The sequence below is a fragment of the Hippocampus zosterae genome, chromosome 14 (genome assembly GCF_025434085.1).
Source record: "Hippocampus zosterae strain Florida chromosome 14, ASM2543408v3, whole genome shotgun sequence".
Classification (NCBI taxonomy): Eukaryota; Metazoa; Chordata; class Actinopteri; order Syngnathiformes; family Syngnathidae; genus Hippocampus; species Hippocampus zosterae.
Genome location: NC_067464.1, coordinates 9,089,929 through 9,112,677, shown reverse-complemented (window position 1 = coordinate 9,112,677; position 22,749 = coordinate 9,089,929). Strand labels below are relative to the sequence as shown.

The 22,749-nt window shown below is 41.5% G+C and overlaps 2 protein-coding genes across 9 annotated transcripts in view; both read left to right on the top strand.

The window, feature by feature from the left end:
• The first annotated feature begins 842 nt into the window (after nucleotides 1-842).
• On the top strand, nucleotides 843-15,163 carry aspg (asparaginase homolog (S. cerevisiae)). 6 transcript variants are annotated; one of them, XM_052086981.1, is made up of 18 exons: nucleotides 870-1,093; nucleotides 1,187-1,525; nucleotides 3,138-3,264; nucleotides 7,153-7,264; nucleotides 7,422-7,547; nucleotides 7,645-7,728; nucleotides 8,162-8,288; nucleotides 8,377-8,489; nucleotides 10,293-10,478; nucleotides 10,547-10,660; nucleotides 10,753-10,872; nucleotides 11,350-11,445; nucleotides 11,592-11,755; nucleotides 12,620-12,706; nucleotides 13,070-13,169; nucleotides 13,259-13,324; nucleotides 13,419-13,469; nucleotides 15,030-15,163. In XM_052086981.1, the coding sequence occupies exons 2-18, from the start codon at nucleotides 1,276-1,278 to the stop codon at nucleotides 15,102-15,104; spliced, it is 1,998 nt and encodes a 665-aa protein (XP_051942941.1). In that variant the 5' UTR covers nucleotides 870-1,093; nucleotides 1,187-1,275; the 3' UTR covers nucleotides 15,105-15,163. The 6 variants fall into 6 exon arrangements, with proteins under 6 accessions (XP_051942940.1, XP_051942942.1, XP_051942941.1 ...); XM_052086980.1 differs by having other exon boundaries at nucleotides 843-1,093; nucleotides 13,419-15,163; XM_052086982.1 differs by lacking the exon at nucleotides 13,419-13,469 and having other exon boundaries at nucleotides 869-1,093.
• A 2,756-nt stretch (nucleotides 15,164-17,919) lies between these two features.
• The window catches only part of kif26ab (kinesin family member 26Ab), a 66,677-nt gene continuing 61,847 nt past the window's right edge, over nucleotides 17,920-22,749 (top strand). The window contains exon 1 of one of the 3 annotated variants that reach the window (XM_052085281.1): nucleotides 17,920-18,955. In XM_052085281.1, the coding sequence (XP_051941241.1) occupies nucleotides 18,953-18,955 (3 nt within the window). In that variant the 5' untranslated portion in view covers nucleotides 17,920-18,952. Of the gene's footprint in view, nucleotides 18,956-20,897; nucleotides 21,307-22,249; nucleotides 22,602-22,749 lie in introns of those variants that run through there. The other 2 variants (XM_052085279.1, XM_052085280.1) reach the window with 2 other exon arrangements.

Here is a 22,749-nt window from a genome sequence, read left to right as displayed (position 1 = left end):
AACCATCCACACTCACAGCCACACCTCGGGACAATTTCGTGTTCCATTAACCTGCTATGCAAGTTTTTGGAAGGAGGAAACCGGAGTGCCCAGAGAAAACCCATGCAGATACTGTGAGAACATGCAAATCCCACACAGGAAGGCCGGAGTGGGGAATTGAACCTTACACCTCTGCACTGTGAGGTCAACACGTTAACCACTGGACTACTGGGCGGCATTGCAGATATTGATAGCTGTAATTCATTTTTGCCTTGTCAAAGCTAAATTACACCTTGTCCATCTATGTCTATGTCTATGTCTATGTCTATGTCTATGTCAATGTCAATCTCCCCCCCCCCCCCCTCTCTCTCTCTCTCTCACACACATACACACACAAAGCCTGTCATTTTGCCCAGGACAAAATCACTTTTACTTTTCATGTGTATGGAGTTGGAGTTACCCACTACAGATATCCACAAATCATTCAATATCTGCACGTGAATTGTAGATATCTGTAATTTTTATATTTAACTGCCTTTATGTCTAGTCATAATTCCAGTTACTGCTATTGCCTTGATTCAGATATCAGAAAAGGGACATGATTAATATCTTGAAATGAGGCGAAATAAAGCTATTTTTAACGGGAATACTTGATTACTTAATCTGTCTTTGAGGAAATAAATAATACAAAATCAGTCAATCAAATTAACACGTAGTTATTATTGCAGTAAGAAGAAAATATCAAGTAACAGCTGCTGAACAAACGCATACGCAAGGAGAAAGTGACGTCATTCGTCCGAAGAGAAATGACGCTGACCTTCTGAAACGCCAATTATGGATGGGAAGAGTTAATTTAGCTACAACTATCTAAAATATTCTTTTTGACTAGGCAAAATTACTAGGTTACTGATGCAATAATGTGTGCAACCCGTGTTCAATCCCTCATTTGTTAAATACGGCTTTATGATTAGCCATGGGTTGACCATGGGTCACTTAGCGTCTCGGAAAGCCACGCCCCTTACTATCGATGTCACAGGAACAAATCCCCCCAAAGTAAACTCCGCGGATAAAAAGCCACAGGTTGGTGGATAGGAAGCAGGTCGACAAGCGCAAGGTACGTTCACGGCAGTGCTAACATCGTCTTTACACTTGTCGGTATTAAAATATAAGGTTTGTTTAAACGTACACGACTGCCGTTCTTCTGCAGGGGTCCGTTGTGACGTTCAAAGACCACCGTAGGGTACTACAATAATAGAAGCAGCAGCAGCAAGAACATTGGCTTTCTGTTTACCAGTCATGACGAGTAGCCCCCCAAACGTCTTGACGCCGCTTGCCCGGGCTCTGTCCCACCATCAGCTGGACACGGCAGAATCCAACGAGGTTGTATCACCTCGAAATGCCCAGGTCCATCCGTGCCGAAGGAGGCAGCTAACGAGCTGCGGGTCGTTTGATGGCACCGAATTGGCCAGCTCGCCGAGTGTGGTCGAAGCGCGCGTCTTGGTCCTCAACACGGGAGGGACCATCGGGATGACGCTCACGGACAACGGTAGCTACGGTTCACTTTGTGATTACGCGACTATTTATTCCCACTCTGCTTGCGTGTGTGCAGCCAAGGTCAAGCCGCTAGCACATTTGGTAGCCTCTTTATTTAGCTGCTTCTTGATGTTTTGTCCTTCCGAACACGAGGTTGCCTCACCACATGCAGGTGAATCACGAGGCCAGGTGATTCTGACGTACCAACATGTACCACACCATTATTTGCCATTTGTGTTGGAATGTAGTCGAACAGAACAAAATTTCAGAGTGGACAGAGTGACAAACGCCAAACAGTGGCACGTAGTTTGCAGTGCCAAATAGTCCAACAAATACTCAATATTATACATTTACTCTTGAAATCACGTTTGACTTAACTGTCCGTTATTACAGATGTATTGCTTCATAAAGGATATCTTAATCTTAATTTTAATACAGGCCACCATCACTATTTTCTTCCACTCACACAGGAAGTGATGTCAGAGTATTTGTGATTTTGATCCAATCGTTTTAAGTACAATATACGTCCTTGGAAGAGTAAGTAGTATAGTACAAATAAAAGGGAATTCTTTTTAAATACAAAACGGACAGTGTTGACGCAAAACTCCACCAGCAAAGCCCGGCTCCAATGAACGAAATTTTGACAGTCTTATCTGGTGGTGCATGTCTTGCCATAAACACGCACTCATTTTCTCCCGAGATTACGGTACCCAACAATTTTCTGTTTACATTCACATGTAGTGCTCAAAACATACGTTTTTGGGGGAGGAATTGATATTTTGGGGGGCTCATGAAAATGAATTTGACAGAATAGGAAGTAGTAGACCCTGCATTATATCCAGTTCAATTCAAGAGATCTACAAATTAGTACCGGTACCTATTTTAAACCCATATTGCTGGCGCTGGGCAGAAACCTTCTGTTTTACAATTTGATAAGTGTTATATCTTTTTTCTCAAATTTGGTATTTGTTGGTTCACATGTGGGTGTTAGTTTTAGAAATTACTGACCAATTTACAATGTTAAAAATTGCTTTTTCTATGTGACGATGTCATGGTTGAACAAACATGGTGTATTTTTGGCGTCTCATCAGTGATGATTTTGGCGGTACAAGAATAACGTCCGACGTCAGTGATATGCAAACCTGAGCCACCACATTTTATGTATTTATGACTGATATTTGTAGGTTTGTGTGCAGTTTACATCAAAAGAGCAACTAGAGTCTCTGAGAGGGTTGCTAAACTGCACTTAAACGATGCCTTGTTTGACAAGGTAAGGTATACAGCGACAATCAAGGATTTGTATTTTAGCGTTATCTTATTTGATCCAGGGTGTGTAGCTTGAATTAGTTTCATGAATTTCATGGCCCAGTCCCGATGAATTCTTCATGGATTACCTTCTGGTTTTTGTGTTGTCATAAACCCACATGATTTGGATCTTTCGCAAGCCTCATCAGCTGTCTCTCATTTTCAAGATCAAGTGTTAAATGTGTTGTAATCTCACATGAGCCACTAGAGTGCAGTGTGACACTTACACTGTAAATAGAAATAAGATTCCAGAAAAGCCTCTGGCCTCCAATGTGAACTAACATACAATAATTATATGTTTATATACTTCTCATCCACAGTTCTTTCACCGAAGGCCAACGCTTTTGTGCAGATTTTACGCAAGCTGCCCATCCTTCACGATGAGATGTATGCACAGCAGACCTGCATGTATGACTACTATGGATCTGAGCGCACTTTAGTCCTGCCGTAAGTGGACCCGCAATTCCGTACATTAAGAAAAAGTGCAGTGTTTATTGTAATCGAAACGGGGATGACACCATTGTAGATTAAAATCTTTCGTGACAATTTATCATAATTTCCATAAGTCATGCTTCCTTGACCTTTTGTAGTACTTTGCCATAGTGGTGGTCCAACAAAATTAATTTTTTGCACTCAGATCAGTGAGTCAGTCAATCAGGTACTTCGATTCACATGAGGTTCTTGAGTCACAAGCTCCACCTCCATAAAAAAATAAATAAAATAAAACAAAAACAGTCTAATACAACCAACATCTTAAAATGTGCAAACATTATGAAGGTTAAATTTTATGAGTGAAAAAAAATTACAATAACTTCAACAGCAATGAAAAGCTGCAGCATAACATATCCTAAAGTGCTCTATATGCATTTTTTTTCTGTTGTCTAACAATTTTATGTAGTTTGCTGTTTTGTGTGCATATAAACTTACAGCGTTACTAGTTTATACCACTGCTTTTGACAAATAATAATCATATAGATGGATGGTGTCACTGATGGTGTAGTGGTACACTCGCCTGACTTGTGTGTGGGCAGCATGGGGTCGGTTCCACTCAGTGGCAGTGTGAATGTGGGTGTGAATGCTTGTTTTTTCTATCTGTGCCATGTGACTGGCTGGCGACCATTTCAAGGCGTAGTCTGCCTCCCGCTCAAAGTCAGCTGGGATAGGCGCCAGCAACTCCCCACGACCCTCTTCGGGATAAGCGGTGTTGAAAATGGATGGAGGGATGGATAGATGAATAGTGAATGATGTTGACAATCCCGGCGCAAGCGTATTGCTTCGTGGAGGAAAAGAAACGGCATTCCCTTAGTAGCAAGGCGCAAAATCCAATAATATCAATGGACTACAGATGGAAATTATCTTTTTGCTAAATCTGGTGCAACACATTGCTTGTAAATTAAACAAATAAAAAAATCCATAATATAAATGATATCCCATTATATATATTATATATTCTGTTAGACGTTTTTATATGTGTATACTGTATATACATATATATATATATATATATATATATATATATATATATATATATATATATATATATATATTCTTAAATGTGTGTGTGTGTGTGGGGGGGGGGCTTCTCAGGTTAATTGAAGACTCAAAATTGGTTGTTTGTCTCGATGAGTTCTGTAATGGACTGGCGCCTGTCTAGTAAGATAGGTGCAGCTCCGGCACACTTATGACAATAAAAATTATAAGCGGGATAGAAACTGGATAGATCAATTCATAAACTGACCAACGCTGCTTTGTTCCCATTGTAGATTCTCACAGGTAATACCAAAACGATGATCAGGAAGCTCTAACTGTTTCTGTCACCATTTTCCCATAGGTTTTGTACGTGGAGCTGTCTACAAACTGATGCGTGTTTTTTTTTCTGCCTGGGCCACATTGACATGGATTCAATGTGATTAATCAATGACTTTCCTTGCGTTGACAGGATGCCAACCACTCATTCGGACCCATTATTCCACAGGTGCTATATATCTAGTAGCCTTGTCTTTGCACGACCCTTGCGAGTGGTTGGGTGGCTGTGCTGTGTGTGAAATGTCCAAACAACAGGACTTGCTTCCCTGGAAATATGAGCATGGCAACACAAACACCTGTAAAAAAACCCAAAACGGACTACAAAGAGTTAATGGTCTAACTCACTGTCTTAAATTCTCCACACATGGGCACCATTTTTCTGTAATGGTGTACCTATTAGTGAATCTCATTGGACTACATTTCCCATGATTCCCTGTATACTACTTGAACAGAAAAACAGGACTAAAATCCTTTATTACATGGGTGTTGATTAAACTGCTGACTCCTGGTTACACTTCATGATTATTTTAAAAAATGCAATTGTTATGTTATATTGTAGTTTTGTGAAGCACTATTGGACGCTTCCTAAGACCCCCCCCCCCCCCCAACATCGCTCCCCTCCCCCAGTGGAGTAGAACATGGCACCACACAACGTCCATTGTAACTTGAGTTTCCTTCTTTGGTCAGGGTCAGTATCACTTACTCTATTTTAAAAGATACACACTTAAACTTTAAACTTTACTGAAGCCCAATTGGACTGCGATATTCTGCATGATTTCTTGCAGTTTAATACAATCAACAAAATGGATCAAACCTGTCAAATTAATTTACAGAGGGACAAAATATAAGAACTCTTCACAAACTTAATGTGGCCAGAGTTGTTAACTTGTGGCAAAAAGAGTCCCCAATATTGTCGACGTCAGCCTGAAGCCTACTAACTCACAATTTGGTAAATGTCATATTTTTACCATTAGTCAGTACGCACTTGAGGCGTTAATTAATTATCATTATGATTTAGTTAAACACATTGGCCATTGTAAAGTGTTGAAAATGGCTTGCTCTCTCTGATTATGTAAACGTGCCGTTTCAGGGGTCTCCGTAAAAGTGACTATCGGCGGCACAAGGTTTCGGCCCGAGTTGTATACCAGCCTGCATGAGGTCATACGTGAACCAAATAACATCTGAGTGTAAACTCCTTTGACTGGAATATAGAGGCATGCTTTCATGACATCCTGTAGCTTTGCAGCTAGCCATTGAGCATGAATGACCTTTGATATGTGCTCATGTTTTGAGTTCATCCAGTGTTTGCATTAACAGTTTGTGCATATATACGGTTTTGCACTTAATTGAACTGTGTTTTTTTTTCTTCTTTCTTCTACCTACATTCTTGCTGCTGGAGGCTGTAAATTTCCCCAGTGTGGGACAAATAAAGGATATCTTGTCTTATCATATACAAGTCTAAAAGAAGCGTTGTTGGGAGTGCAAGTGCCTGGTTACTCTGGCCTCTGTGTGAGGGAATAATGTACTCATTTTTGAAAAATGCTCTCTTTGTTCAGGGGATTTTTGGGGCTGATGCAACCGATACCTACACACAAGTTGCATTTTAATGGTCCTAAAGGTGGCGTCTACCAAACAAAGCTGCACGTTATGTATCTAGAGGCACGTATTGTTATAATAATCATGATTGATTATACTGATTCTATGGGGCTGCACCCCAGCGTTTGTTATCGCAAGTACAGTGGATGCATCATATCATAAAGGGCATTCTTTTCATGGCAAAAGATATCAGCGACATATGTTCCAGGCTTGTGTGCATTTCAGGCTAATTAGATTTGGCGGACTGGGACTTGCCTCATCAGCCCCCTTCCTCATCCCCCTGCTCTTCCATTCAGCTCGTCTTCATGTACTATAATAGGCCGGCCCATGATAATCCACAGTGTGTACCTGCACCGTTTTATGAAAAAGGAGAACATAAGGAAAAAATGAGCCTCATGCAGTCTTTAAACCCCTTGTCACAGGTGGGCCCACCCGCTGCTCGAGTTAACTTCACTTTAAAAGGCGGCATTAATATGTATACTGTACATCCACCCCTCATCCCCAACAATTCGACTCAAATGACTCCCCAAATAACCCTCTAGACATAGCCAATCATCCACCTTATGTCGTACTCGTCTCACAGGGTGTTAAGCATTCACTAGAAAAGAAAAGTGGCTACTTTGGTGCCATTTCCTCACAATGTTATCCTCCTTTTCACACTCCTTAATTCAAGTTTTGATTCCCCACCGCTTGGCTCTGCTAAATAGTTTCTTCCGCTTCATAAAACCACTATGTTTTATAGACAGAACGTGCGTGACAAAGAATAATCACTTCGTTAAGCCAATCAACTTTTATTAACATGTTTTATATGTCTTGGAATGAACCCCTGCACTTTTGGTAACACTAACAATGTTTGCTGTATCACGACTTTTGTTGTCTTATCAAATGGATGTTAAAGATGAGGGTGCAATTAGTTTTTTTTTTCTGTTTCAGTTTGAGTAAAACCAAAAAGAGGATAATCTACACAATTATAGAGTACAGCCCTTTGTTGGATTCGGCCAATATGACACCAGACGACTGGGGCAGAATAGGAAAGGACATTGAGGTACCGGTACTCGAAAATACTTGAGAATCAGCACTGATTTCATTATTTTTAAAACGAGGCAATTTTATTGTTGTGTATTATTTTGCCCTATTTTCATCGGTAGTTGTTTTGACCTTATTTTAAATTGAAAATGTGTTTTGGGTTTTTTTTTTCCCAGAAAAACTATGAATCTTATGATGGCTTCGTGATCCTTCATGGCACAGACACTATGGCCTATACGGCCTCTGCACTTTCTTTCATGTGTGAACATCTGGGCAAACCCGTCGTCCTCACCGGCTCACAAGTAAACACGCACGCACACACACACGCACGCACACACGCACGCACGCCAAAAACATACAAAAGTCCAAATACCTGTCTCACTTACTCTTTGACCTCAGGTGCCCATCTATGAGATGAGGAACGATGGCAGAGACAACCTGTTGGGGGCACTGTTGATCGCCGGCCAGTTTGTCATCCCTGAGGTGAGACTTGGGTGTTGATTGCAGAGTAATATTTAAACCAGATGAACAAATAATCCGGTAACCTCACTTATCATGACTACATGAACTACTCTGTTACTATAATGAGATTGTGCAGTAGGTGTGAGCTATGCTGGCATGCAGAGTACTGCTTGTCTGATGAGACTGCCTCTTTATGCAGCTAAGTTGTGTTTCGCAACACTCAAGAACAATTACCAGGAAGAGGATGAACACTAAAGTGTTATCTTGAAGTGCCCGGTTCAGGTGCAACAAATTCCACCCTTTGTCCACAACCTCTAACATTGACAAAAAAAGACTATTGTGTGACTGTGTCATATTCCCTCCATCTTAAGTGACCATTTGTTGAAACATGTTTGCTTATTACTAATGCTAATGAAGTGCATTGATTAAGATCCATCACCTGTCTCCCCCCCAGGTGTGCCTGTACTTCTACAACAAGCTCTATAGAGGAAATCGTGTGACCAAAGTGGATGCTGGGAGTTTTAATGCATTCACATCCCCTAATTTGGCTCCACTAGCCACCGCAGAGGTTGATATTGCAAGTAAGTTAGCCGGTAAAACGGACCAGCCTCATGCGTGAACAAAATGTTGTCTGTGTATATTTATCTGTCCTGTCGTCCTTTCTCGCAGTAAACTGGGACACGGTGTGGAGGGCAAACACCACAGTAAAGTTTCAAGTTTCCACTGAGCTCAACAGGAATGTCGGCCTGCTGAGGCTCTTTCCAGGAATAACTGCTGCCACTGTAAATGGTGTAAATTGTGAATCTTAATCTTATGTCCAAAGCCAATCTATAGTCACCTCCAATCTTGAGAGCTTTATTCAAAGGCCGTTTCAGATGTCGTCCCCCCCACCCCACACACACACACACACACCTTTTTATTGGCCAACTGTCCTGCGTGGAAGGTACCATTCTCTAATTGTCTCTCAAATGAGCCCGTTTACCTGGAAGCTGGGGATGAAAGCAACTTTTGAGTCACCCTGAAATTTGTGTTAGGGGAGTATTTTGACAAAAACATTTCATATTCCTATAATCAAGACACGTGAGGACTCTTGGTCAAGAAAAGCTCTAAAACTAAAAAAAAAAAAAAAACAACTCTTTTTAGAGTAGAGCTGGAATCTGTCTAAATGTTCTAATCATTTCCAATTTGAATGTTGCCTTTGTAGTCTGTCGAAATCGATCCAGTCATTTTGTCTGGCACATGCTCCCATTTGGGTCGTGGGTGAGTTGGGGGCTTTACCTCACTGCTGACTTTGGGCAAGAGGCAGGGTACACCTCATACTGGTTGCCAGCTAATTGCAGGGCACATATCGACGAACAGACATAAATACTCCTGTTCGGTTCAAACATGGGGACAATTTAGAGTCTTCACTGAACCTAACATGCATGTTTTTGGAATGTGGGAGTAAGCTGCAACACTTAAAGAAAACAAACGCAAGTGCACGCAGGATATTCAAAACTCCACACAGGTCCTTTACTTGAGCCCCTGAACCTCAGAACTCTCAGGCAGATATAATCACGATCCGCCATGCTGCCCTATTTAGGTTGGCAGGGATTAAAATGTGAAGAAGAAAGTACAGACCATAGTTGGACCGGTGATGTGTTGACAAAAACCTTATGCAGCTGATATCACCCATCAAGGTCAAATTCTGTTTCACCACATTGCTTCATGGGAGTGACCACAGACTAAAACATTTTGAATTTAGCAGTTTATTCATAGAAGAGCCGTCGACACTGATGCTGTTGTTCAGAATTTCCTGGTCAAAATGTTATTCATAGTTGACAAACTGTCCACACACTCTTGTTTGTTCTAACTGCAGTAAAATAATGTTAACTTCAGTTTAATTATGCAATTACCCCACTTCTTACTTTTCTGCTCGTGTAAACCCAATCAGAGCCCAGCTCAGACACAGATAGGTTGGCGTTATGGGCCATGACCAATCACCCAGTAAAGAGGAAGGCTTGGCATTGATAGTGAAGCGTTTAGTTGCAGCTCGCGTTTCGCAGGCCGCCGGGAGAGTGACTTTACTGTCTCAATCTGCTCCCGCAGCCCAGTACGACCATCAAGGCTTTCTTACAGCCTCTAACCGTTTTTATGAGGCGTCGTTTTGATGGGGCACCAGATTCTTGTGTGCGTCGCTGTGTCGGCACTACTAGAGCTTCATTGCTTATCTGCGTCAGACATTTCTTGTCAAAGTGCTTATGACATCAAAAAAAAGTAACCAATTTTACAGACCCAGCCCACCTCATATTTCATGCCAACTGCCCCGCACTTGCCAAGTGACTTTCCGCTTGCTAACACCTTCAGATTAATCGCTCTCCTTGCGGACACCGCCATCATCTGCTCTTCTAGTCATATGCCATGGCTAATGATGTGGCACATGGCTTTCCAGTCAGTGGACTACTTGCAGAGTCTCCAGCAGATGGGCTTTTAGGAGCGGCGATTGGTTTGGGCATTGGAGAGTTGCAAAAAATACCCTGCACACTACTGATCGGCCATGCATTTTGAGTGTTTTTTCTTTTTTATGTGCTTTCTTCTGATTTTAGGTGAGGGCCTTCCTGCAGCCACCCATGGAAGGAGTGGTTCTGGAGACCTATGGCAGTGGAAACGGCCCGGATAACCGCTCTGACCTGTTGGAGGAGTTGAAGAAGGCCACCGACTCTGGCGTCATCATCATAAACTGCACTCAGTGTCTGAGGGGGACGGTGTCTACATCCTACGCCACTGGAAAGGTCTCTGATTACAAATGAATTAATTCTGTCTTATTTTGGGCACAAATTAAAATAAAAACACAATTTAGGTATTGATGGATGCCGGGCTGATAACTGGCGGTGACATGACTCCAGAAGCCGCCCTATCAAAACTGTCCTATGTGTTGGCCAAGGCGGATCTAAATCTCGATGCCAAAAAAAAGGTTGGTGTGTATTCTGAACGGTTGCCGTCAATCAACACGCGAAAATCAAGACCCAAGAACCATGCTAGATATGCCCATGTGTTTGCGGATAGATGATGGGCCAGAACCTGCGAGGTGAGATGACTGCTGACTTGGCAGGAGCCAAGTTTAGTCTAAGTGACAGTCGATTCATCCAGGTTGTCGCCAAGTCTTTGAGCATTAGCTGCAAAGAGGTCAGAAATGCCCGGACATGCAATATCGAGTGTCCATAAACAATATGCTGTATCTTGTACCAATATAATTATATTCTTATTTTTTTATATTTATATACAGTATATATACACACACACATATTATTTTTGTGCTTGCAAACACTTTGTTTTTCTTCTTTCTACCCCCCAAAATTGCTGCTGCTCTAGAATGTAAATTTCCCCAGTATGGGACAAATACAGGATATCTTATGAACAGCTGGGCAAGTTCACAATCAAATGTGCCAGGTTTTCTATATAAATCTTGTTCAGGCTATATTTAATTGAATACACTACAAAAACAAGATATTTAATGTTCAAACTGATAAACGTTATTGTTTTTAGCATAGAAACATTAACTTTGCACTTTAAAAAAATGTTCAATTTTTTGTTTCCATGTATCCCATAAAAGCAGTTTGTTCATTTCAAGTTTACAACCCATCAAGTTTATGGTGTCGACAGGAGCTGGAGGCCATCCGTGATGCTTTGACACCTTCGCTGGCTTGTGCAGCTACAAAGATTGGTGACATCGAGGCCTTAGAAACCCTAAAAGAAATGGCAAGTCACTCTATAATGGTTATCACACATTCCTGTTGTCATGGGCCATTACCCGTTTGGATTGTTCCACAGTTAATTGATTGCCGCACAATAAATTTAAAGCACCGAATGAACCGCCTGATGTCCTTTTCCATCCCGTGGCTTAGGGCAGTAATTTGTGTCTGGGCGACTATGATGGACGGACCCCTCTGCACATTGCTGCCTGCGAAGGAAACCTGAAAGCGGTGCAGTACCTGCTGACGATTGGCGCCACAGTTTATGCAAAAGATCGCTATGGCGACACACCCTTGTGCAACGCTGTACACTTTCGGTAAGCCAAGAACTTGTTGTCGTCTGAATGGTTCCTGTTATTCATGAAGGAGCTGGTACAAGAAATGAATGGCAGTATGGGAACAGAGAAGCAAGGGGAGGAACAGAGGTTAATACATAATTCAAGAAGCTATTTAGGCTAATTGTCATATGGTCTGTCTGGATTGGTTATTACCGTCCTGATTCCTTGACATTGCCCCAAATATTTATCAAGTTATTGTATCTACTCTTTTTTTTTTCATTTATATTGGCCTCAGGGAGAAAACGTATGCGTTGGAGTTGTGCCAGATGACTGTTGTCCTTTTTTAACGGTTGGCACTGCAAGCAGCAACACGTTTCCTTTGTTGGTTGAGAGAGGCCTCGCAGCATCACTTCAATTCCTTTGCTGAATTCCGTGCCTTCCTCTGCTGCTACTAATTGTGACAGCACATTTGTCTATACTCGAGCTTGGCAGAATGCTTTAGCTAAATGAAAATGTCAAAGTCATTTAAAGAAACGGGTGTGGAGATGCGGGTGTGCCCTCAGAACCAGTCCTGCAGCCTAATCCCGGTTTCACTGTTCATACGTACTGGCTGTAGGTTCGCATAGTCTGAAAGATTAACCATCAATGTGCCAGCATAGACCTGTGATCAAATCTTTTTGTGTTGTAGATTTTTTTTTTTTGTACCGTGCAGTTGCACTTCTGGTCACTCCTGTGTGGGCGGTTATGGTGTATGCATGCAGCAGGGCTCCTGTTGTTACTTGTCACCACCAACAGTTTTGTTATGACGATCTCATTTCCGACGTAAAAAAGCTTGCGAACAGCTCGCCGAGTTGCGCCTTCCTGAAAATACTGTCTCACTAATGCTGACGTCATCTGACATAGGCACAAGGATGTCGTCAAGCTCCTGAGGAAGACAGGAGCCCACTTCTCCCGAGACAAGTTGGAGGAGGCAGGATCAGAGCTGTGCAGGTCTCTCTTACACACAGACACGGTGTCAGATCCACAACAACCCATCCTTCATAGCTAACACAAGCCCAACCAGTTTGCTGACACTTAACCTATACCAGAGGAATGCTCCCTGACTGCATAGCATTGGGACTCCCCCATATCTCGTGCCCCTGTTGTCAGAGATGCTTACATGTTAAACGTTCACAAACACACACCTGGTAAGCTCTAAGTATGGTTGATTAAACAAAACAAAAACAAAAAAACGTTGCAGAGCCTGGTGGTGCTGATTTGGCATCCTAATGTACTGGCCTCATTTACTGAAAAGCAACAAGACAAGTTTTGGAAACAATTGTCAACATTACTTATTGTTTTGTTGTTTGTTAGCCTGGTAGTAAGTGGCGACCTGGAGGGGCTGGAAATATGGAGTCTTGCTGGAGCTGATCTGAATAAACCGGGCTACGATGGGCAGACAGCAGTTGAATTGGTGGGTGGTTTGAGGATATTACGATGCACTCTTTGAAATATTTCCAAAACCCAGTCTGCACATTGTTTTTTGTTTTGTTTTTGGTCCAGGCCAACGCTGCCGGCAAACCAGAAGTAGCGACCTTCATACTCAACCTCCTAAACAAAAAAGTGACGGTAAACACTGTTTTAAAGACTTATATCTACTGCTTAGCACCCCTACTACCCTCTCTCCAATTCTTTGATTCCATGTATGTCTGTCTTGTTTCAGACAGCATTTTCAGGATTGAATGATTATGATGAATATGATGAGGATGAGGAGGTAAAAGCAATTGTGAATTCATGTGATTTTCCCTGTCTCAACATTCTTCATCGTTTCATGATGAGATCCCATGATTTTGAGTTCTGCTTGCAAACATCAATCCACACCTGTTATAAATCCCTGATTCAGTATTCTGGTCTTTCGAAGGACTCGTCAGCTGGAGGAAAACCATGCAAAGTGTTCACGAATCAAGCGCATTGCTTTTACACTAACGAAAAGGCACGAGATTTTGAAGAAAGAGTTGAATTATTATTTGTAGTAGATTCCCAAAACACTTCCAAAATAGTGACTCAAATGACGTAAAAATTGCAATTTGGACGCGTCTACCATTTTCACCAAAAAATCCCAACGAGCAAGACTCCTTAAGATAGATTGAAAATGACCAAGTACCATGGGCTGATTGGTCAACCAGATTCTGCAATCAATCAATCATTCCATAAAGTTTCTGGGCTGATTGTTGTATGTTTGTCACAACTTAAGTTCTGGTCATGACTCAAACTTTGCGTTTAACTTTGCTGCGCTCGTATAGTTTTGTTTGTTTTTTGAAGCACCATGACGTGAATCAAAAACTGAAGCAGTAAAGCAACAGGGGCATTCTTCCACTTTTAAATGCTATTTCTCAATGGTAGCTTCCGACTGATTTTACATGCTATCTGGCACAAGATGCCTGAGGTATCTGAGCTTAAAGGTCAAACCCGGAAGGGGTTTTTCCTTCCCAGCACTTTACTTGAGTGATAATCTTCCTCAGACATTTCCTTTGGCAGTTTCATGTTTTACGTAGCGTGTGGCTTGCGCAGCTGTCTCACAATCAAACCTTTCTGGATTTTGATCTCGGCTGGCCTTTCTGTCTGTCTGCATGCCCAAGCCCAGTCGAGTCCCGTTTCCTCCAACATCCTCAAAATATGCGAGACTGTGCATTTGCGTGAATGTGATTTTGACTGGCGACAAGTTCAGGGTCTACCCTGCCTCTCACCCAAACTCAGCTGGTATAGGCACCACCTCACCCGTGACCCTGAACGGCAAAAGAAAATGAATCTTCAATGCATGCACCGAACAACAGTCTTATAGAATTGATTGATGACAGATATGAAGATCCTGAATGATTTTGAATTCAAAGCTTTGCATGGTATGTTGGTCAAAAATCATTTTGGTCCATAATGCCCTACCCGGTTTGTGTTGTTCCAACACTTTTTCTAGTATTTGATGGACATCGGATTACAACCATTTTATACCGCCTTGTCAATTAAAGCATGTACAGTATTCACAGTAGATGACCATCAACACGCAAATACACACCCATGGGAAATTTAGGGTCTTTCATCGAGCTGACTTGCTTTTGAAATGTGGGAGAAAGCCGTATTAGTAATTTGAGTTCTTGATTCCATGTCTTGCGCGTCGGATCATTTGCAACTTTGTCCGTTGTGTGTGTGCGTGTTGTGACTTTGTGGTATTATTTGTGCTTTGTGTGAACACTACGAATGCTGCACACTGGACGGCCTCTCGTCTCCACTTCTTGCTTCTTGCTGATCTCATTTTGATTTTTGTTTCTTCTTGCATCAGAACGGCGGAGGGATTGAATTCACGGCCTCTCCTGCTGAAAGAGAGCCCCAGCCGCTTTGTCCAGTTGCCAAGTGACACCCACTTTCCTCTCACTTGTAGTACACACTCAGGCGCAGCTTGTTTGAAGCCGCAAATGATTCTCGCGTCCTTGTCCAATTGCATTATAAGCACAACACAGGTTTGAATGCACAGCACAGCTGAATGTTGGCACATATTTGATATTAGTACAAATCTATGTATGAGGGTGCACGTGATATTATTGCGGACGATGAACCAAATGCTGCTGTAAATTAAAAGAGCTGATACGGTATCCTTACTGGGAGTGTAACAATAAAATCAAGTTCAGGGCCTTTTTATTTTTATACTTTTTTTTTTAAAGTGCGATCATAACAAAGACACTGAAGAAAAGCATCTTTTCTTTCTCTCCCATGGTCAAATACCTCCCAGAGTGTCCTCCTGCCAGAACATGTGATAGAAAACTGTGAAGTGACTCTGCCGACTGATCCGTCCTGTTTCTCAGCCGGAAGTCGTCGAGCCAGAAGAGTGGCATAGCTCTCTCGCTGAAACGGAACTGGCAATTTCAGTTACAACCGGGTTTCTGCATGTGATCCTTTCAATGTATTTTATTCATGTTTAGCGTATTTGCCTTTTCCGCGCTTGTATCTCTTCTTCCGTCGTCGTATTTAAAGCAAAGACCTGACTGAGTGTTGTATGCCATTCAAAGAATTGTTTCTTGTTTTTAAAGGAAAACAAGTCATCATGCTGTTTCACAACTGAATGTTTTGCTGCTGCTTTTTTTGTGACTGTTTCTGTTTGAAAAAACAAAACAAAAATAAATCTAATTGATCCAAACAACATTCTGTTATTACTGGCCAACAAAACCACCCACAGAACCTCAAAATTATGAAGAATTGAATTATTCATGTCCAAGCCAATTTTTAGGTTCAAATGAAATTTGATTTGATTTGTTCGAGGAGATCATGAAGGAAAGTCGAAAGTAACAAGACTAAAATATTTATTTTCGACAAAACATGTTCCACATGCTTTCAATCTTTTCCAAGGGGCAATGTGTTTGTCATATGACTAGTCGGGAAACATTCTCCAAATGTTTTGGTTTCAAAATAATTTTAGGACCAAACTTATTTTGCCAGAGTTGCAGCCATTAAAATTAAACTTCAACTCAAAAGCGGTCGCAGGAATGAATCAGTTTAGGTTAACGGCATGTAAATGAGTGTCTTCATTTATATTGTGTCTGAGAAATGTGTGCACAAGGCAGAGCGTGTTTGGATATAATTTCCCATATAAGTTATACGGAATATTTTATTTTATTCTGCCTTTTTTTTAAAAATGATGCCACCATAATCGTTTTACCACTATCAGTTGTTTAGTATCTTTTTTTGGGAACATTGTAAATTAATGTGATGCTTTCTACGAATGGATTAATTGATCATTAAAAAACACCTATTAAACCTTGATAAAAAGCAGTACTTTTGTATTTTATAAAATCATTTTGATAATCTTTTAAAATAATGATGTATATCTTTCTTTAAATGTATTTCATGCTTTCCATTGTGATCAATACTTTTTTTTCAGTGATTGTGTGGAGGACCACCGTTCTCCTGTCTTATAGTGAGACAGTTGGCATCTGTTTGCCTCAAGGTTAACTTACCAAATATGGTTACGAAAAGGAATGATCCAACTAAATAAAGAGGGTAAATAGTTTGTTGCCAATTTGATCTATTTCATAAGGGCGGCTGCCCCTTCGTCGTGCCTACTGCTTAGAACCCAGCTCATCCGGTCGGACCAGCATGGGCCTCATTCCTGCTGGAATGAAACTTGTTTGAACCGAGCCCCAAATCATCATATATAAAGCCGAGTGGCATTTCAGTTGACACGATGTGAGAGCAGGTGACACCAAGGTAAGAAAGAGCAACGCGGGGAAGGAACTCGTCTTCTACAAGGTAATGCCTTCTGAAACAAGAAGGCAATGGCTGCTCTTTTAAACGTGGTCTCGGAGTGACGCCTCTTTCAATCAAGATTTTGAACGCGAATGTGGTCTCCCTGATTGAGTGGTTCTCGACAGTTCAACAGTTCTTTGAAAAAATTGTGAAATGTTTAGGACCACTTGACCAGTCAGACATTTGCTGCTAAGAAGCATCGCCCTTTCGTTGGAGCCACAGGGCGAGAAAGAACCTCTCAAGTCTCCCATTTGATGATTTTTTTTTAACTGTTTAAATTTTGCCTTCTTCTATTTGTGCCTCCTTGTGCTTGAAAGAAAACTAACCATCAAAAAATTGCACAGGGCTCTTAAAAAACAAAGGACCAGGTTCACTTGGATCGCTACGCTGGCACACGTGCAGTTGTTTACAGCTCGACAGCTTTGCTCGTATTTTCTCTCTTTATTGTTGCTGTGATTAAACGTCCCGATTAAAACAAGTCATTAAAAATAATTGGTCTCTGTTGAGTCAGTGTGGAGGTGAACAACCAACCTGGGTGGACAATCAGGGGCAATCATTGCTGCGAAAACACAGTATAAGCTACATGAAGCCCATTCTAACTGCAAACCACTTAAGATGTTGGTTAAATCTCATAGTTCGAAATAAGTCACCTAATTTTGTCTGAGAGAGTCACTTCTTGAACTTTTAAGTAAAAACAAAAGATGATGTTCCTATCGTGAAAGCAGGTCAGATTTGGATCTAAATTGATTCACTTTCGATTTTCATTGATGGGTCTGCAGAAGAAATTTTTGTTTTCGCCCTTTTTGCAAAACGGCCATCACTCAAAACCGATTTGCGCTCGATACTTTTTGTGGGTGATTAGGAAAGACAGCCCGGTGCGTCTGTTAAGTGTTAAGAATGCCAAACGCCCCCCCCCCCCCCCCCCAAAAAATGAAGAAAGCTCTTCGTGTACTTGAGACCACCAACAGGCCGCTGGCCGAACAGCAGGCGGCCAACAAGGACTGCACGAGTTTGATAATACTGTACTGTACAGTACCACCATTGTCGACTACAGATGAACTGGGGGGGGAGGGGTGACCCTAGAACAGATGTAATCACTTTATATTATTTTCTATGGGAGTAGTAGTCCTATGGTTCGAGGTTCAAATCTCGTCTCTGCACTTCCTGTGTGAAATTGGCATCTTCTTTCCGTGCTTGCGCTGCTTTTCTCCCGGGAGACTCCTCCAAAAATCACGCCTGTCAAGCCCGTGCCAAACTTTTAAACCAGCACCCTCTTCTGGCCACCTTCGAATCTACAAGTAGATTCATCACCGTCGCGTCATCGAAAATGTGCATATAATTCAGAATCACTTTCTGAGCAATCAGGATGTATTCAAACTGAATTGGAGTTTGACTTTATGAAGTGCTATCTTCTCATCATGAGCAAGATTTGATTAAATTGATGACAAGGTTTTTATTGATTTGTATTTTGGGAGAAAATGTGGGTTTGTCCGAAGGCCTAATAACACTCTCTCTATTAAAAGTCACTCGCAGTAGCACGTGGCTCTTTTTATCCAGAGCTGTGTGATGGGAAACACAAATCAGACACATTTGCAACAAAATCCAAATGCCCCTTTTCCCCCCAAAATACAACATAAATCATTCATGAATGCACAGTGCACCCATGATCCCCCTTGTCTCCTCTCCCTTTGATGCGCTCCACGCGGCAGAACTATCAATATTTGCTAAACGGTTCTCACAAAGCCTTATCCATGCATGCGCCGCGGTGCCAAAGCCGCGGGTCTCACAAGCATGTCTAAGACATAAGAGAGGCCTTAATGAGATGCCCTGAGCCATTTCCCTGTACGTGCACAATTGCAGCAGATGTAGCAGCTCAAATCCCGAGGGGTTCCCTCCATGGAATTTCATCAGCGAAGACCCGACCCAGACCTCCTCCACTAAGGGGTGTGGATCTGAGTGACGGACATGGTAAATCATCTTTACTATGGATTGTAATTATCCGCCTAGTGACAAGCCCTGCCTCCACTCCCTCACAAATAAGTGTGTCCTCTTGGCTGTCACACAGTGACATGCTGTTTGTTGCTGCAATAATTGATTCAACCCTAAAATATCAATTATTCAACCCCACTGTCGACATTGCAAATCTTCATGTAATCGTCTTTTTTATGACGACAATGTAGTTCAAACATTGATGATCAATCGACCAACAAAGTTCATAATTATGCTCTCTCTCTCTCTCTCTCTCTCTCACACACACACAGACACGCACGGGATTGAGAGCTTGTGGTTTCATATTTGAGACCAAACGCAGTAAAAAGCGCAATTGTGAACCTCTGAAAGCGGTGCATAGCTATAGTGTTATTGAACTACATTAAAGTGAGTTGAGGAGAATAATTTAGACAAGAGTAGTACTTTAACACTATCTTGTAGCATCTGTAGGTAATGTTTAGGGTGCTGTCGATCACTCACTCAAGGCAACGCTACCAAATTCATGGCATGTTACTGAACATGCAGAATGAGTAATTGCATCGGAAATGATTTGGCTTTTGGAGCAGGGGTGTGGTGATGTTCGAGATCTGCAATACTAAAGCAAGAATTCTGCCGAGGACCAAAACAAAACCGAAAGTGGAAAGAAAATGCGACTGGTTGATGGACATATTCCACTGTACTTCTCATTTACTGTCTAAGATGCCCTCCCTGGCAGTTACTGAACCCGCAAGTGCTTGGATTGTAAATTTGTCCTGTGCACATTTGTTATCTAGGCTAATGGAACGTTGTAGCATGAACAAACTAGTGACTTAAATTTCCCCTGAGGGAGACAATTAAGGGATGTTCCACTGTAAATAAAAAAGAAAAAAAATTATATATATATATATATATATATATATATATATAATATAATATATAAATTACACACACACACACACCTATATATATATATATATATATATATATATAATCAAATCAATAAAAAATATATATATGTAAAAAATATATATGTGTGTGTGTGTGTAATTTTTTTGTGTGTGTATGACTGAGTTCAGCTGTGATCCCATCTCAGCATCTTGACATAATTAATGCCTCTCGTGCTCACATTTGAAGACAAGGACAACGCTATACTGTATCTATTGTTTTTTTCCCCCAGATTCCACCTAAATTGAGTTTTTCAGATTAACGCAAGTCAGCCTATAGTGCAAATGGACATGGACTAATGATTTCACTGGACCAAAGCTAACGCTTGCCAACAGTCTCAACCGTTCAATCTGTGTGATAATAAGACTCAAGCCTGCTGGAAATGCTGAAGTGAAAGCTATTCATTGACTATTGATCCACACTCATGAAGTCTTATTGGCTTCTCAGTGGCAGTTTTAAAGATGAACAGAGGTCACACTAAAGTTTTATTGCTGAGAGCGGACACACTGAAGCAGCAATGCTGATTAGGTTAGGTTGAATACATGCTGCAAAACTGTATATCAAAATCAATCCGAATCCAAACACTTATAGTTTATCACTGCAGTTTCTATTCATCATGTAATCAGTGATGCTACCTTCAGGACACTATTCAGCAGGATATGCATACAGTGCAACCTGTAGGAAAATTAAAGGAGAAATGGCATCATTAAATAAGTACAGATGAGGTCATTTGGTTGCGCACAGACTGCTTTTGGGTGTCCGTCTGAACGTTATGGGACACACAGGCATGTGTAATTAGTGATTACTGGGAATGTCATGGTTTTACATATTTGCATTGGGAGTCCTGCGTGTGTCGCGAATAGGGGAGGAGGAAAGGGAGCAGGGAGAGAGAGAGAGAGAGAGAGAGAGAGAGAGAGAGAGAGAGAGAGAGAGAGAGAGAGAGAGAGAGTGAGAGAGAGATAGAGAGGGATACAGTTAAAAGGGGCGGGTGATGGGGAGGCAAGAGAGCAGAGGAGAGCAGAGGGTCCTCCTCAGATGATGTCCTAGAAGTATCCCAGTGAATGGGGAGCCCTTCATCTGGATTGTATGGATTCATTTCATGGAATTCTAAGAGATTATTATGCAACAGTTTTGTGGATTCTCGGATTAAAAATAGCATGTGGAGTCTTTTTCTTCTTTTCGGCGGGACCCAAACACCTTTTGGTTTAGATGGCACTAGAGATGCGATAGGACGAGTGGGATATAACTGTAGGTGACATTTCCAGCCCGGCATGGCTTTACCGAACTCACCGGGCTCTTCTGAAGGGGGCAAACCCGAGCCCAGCGTCATCGATCTGGGCACCATCTTCGTTGACTCTGACATTATCTTTGGATTTACCAGTCACTTGCTGAAAAGAAAAAAGAAGGTAAAAGCACCCCGACACAGAGCTATACTAAGTAGGGGTCATTGTGTTGCAAAAAAAAAAAAATGCATTCATCAAGTGGTGCTCCATACTTGAAAATCTCGAACCCGTAGCACTGATCACCTTAATCAAAACATGAAAGTTCACTTTATCCAAATCGTTGAGAAATTTGCATCAATATACATACAAAATATCTGGATTTTTAACTGAAGCATGTGATAATCTACATTAGAAAAATTATGGACAAATGAGAAAGTGTGAGCCACTTGATGCGTTTAATTTACATGATTGGATATTATTCCACTGTACATGGAAAACTCGTTTTTATCAATTATTCAAAATTCAAATTTGAACAAAACATTGCAGCGTATCATCAAACAAAAAAGTAAAAAACAAATTAAAATAAAACACACACACACACACATACACACACACGAATCACATGTTGCCACTGTTGTATTTGAAATGCAATAATCACCTTACGAGGGCCATTCGAGAGCACCGCGGAGGTCTTCGGTGTTTCATGAGGCCGCTGCCACTTACGTCATTCCCACCATGAAATATTGAAAGTTTACGAATGAAATATTTAACCTCAACTCAGTCCTCCGCACTTCATCGCCACTGCTCTTCCGGTGGAGGTGTTGCCACCATTTGCCAGATGGTGGCGCCAGAGTAACGCCAAATATGCTCAAGGGTGTTGCGTTTAGGAGCTCATGAAATAATCATTTTGGGCGTCACATTTTATCACTTTTGTTGAAAAAAAACGTGAAATCAAATTTACGTCAATTGTCATAGAGTTATTGGATTAATCTGATATCATTCTGTTATTTGTATTTTGGAGATATTTATATTTTTGTGGATATTCGTTTTAGGATTTCCCCACCTCAGAAAAAAAGTAAAGCACGTTTTTATAAATTTAGGGTTTTTCCAAAACATTCCCAAAACCAGTCATTTCACTCTGCTGAACAAGAAACGAGCCGCCATGTTTAAACGATATTTCGTGCCGAGTTTACGCTAATAGTTGTACTTTTAGCCCTCCCATTCCGACACCATAATACCGCCTCTTGCGCACCACTGAGCACGCTCCTAGTCGTGCACTGATTCGCAAACTCCTCTGGACACTTTGAGGTGGACTCCAACAGATGACAGCTTAAGTCATCTCCCCAGCCGATATGACTCGTCCACGTCTCTATCACAACCTTTGAGGCGGCTTGTTTCAAAGCTGCTTTGCCAAATAGAGTATAATGAATGCACCTGGGGACGACCAGCTTGCTCTTGACAAAGGGGGGCATCCAAGAGTAAGTGTTAAAATACGCGGCTTGGTTGAATTACTTCTGAAACACGCTTTCTTTTGAAATGTTGTCAAAATACACACCTGTTCATGACTTGATGCTCAAGGTATGGCATTGAGCGTGACAGGCGAAACTAACAAAAACTCATCCTTTT

Excerpts from the sequence above, each read along its gene's own strand:
- aspg (XM_052086980.1), top strand. The coding sequence starts at position 1,276 with ATGACGAGTAGCCCCCCAAACGTCTTGACGCCGCTTGCCCGGGCTCTG. Across the intron at positions 7,548-7,644 it reads TCGTCCTCACCGGCTCACAA|GTGCCCATCTATGAGATGAG; the intron begins GTAAACACGCAC and ends CTTTGACCTCAG. Across the intron at positions 10,661-10,752 it reads ATCTCGATGCCAAAAAAAAG|ATGATGGGCCAGAACCTGCG; the intron begins GTTGGTGTGTAT and ends GTTTGCGGATAG.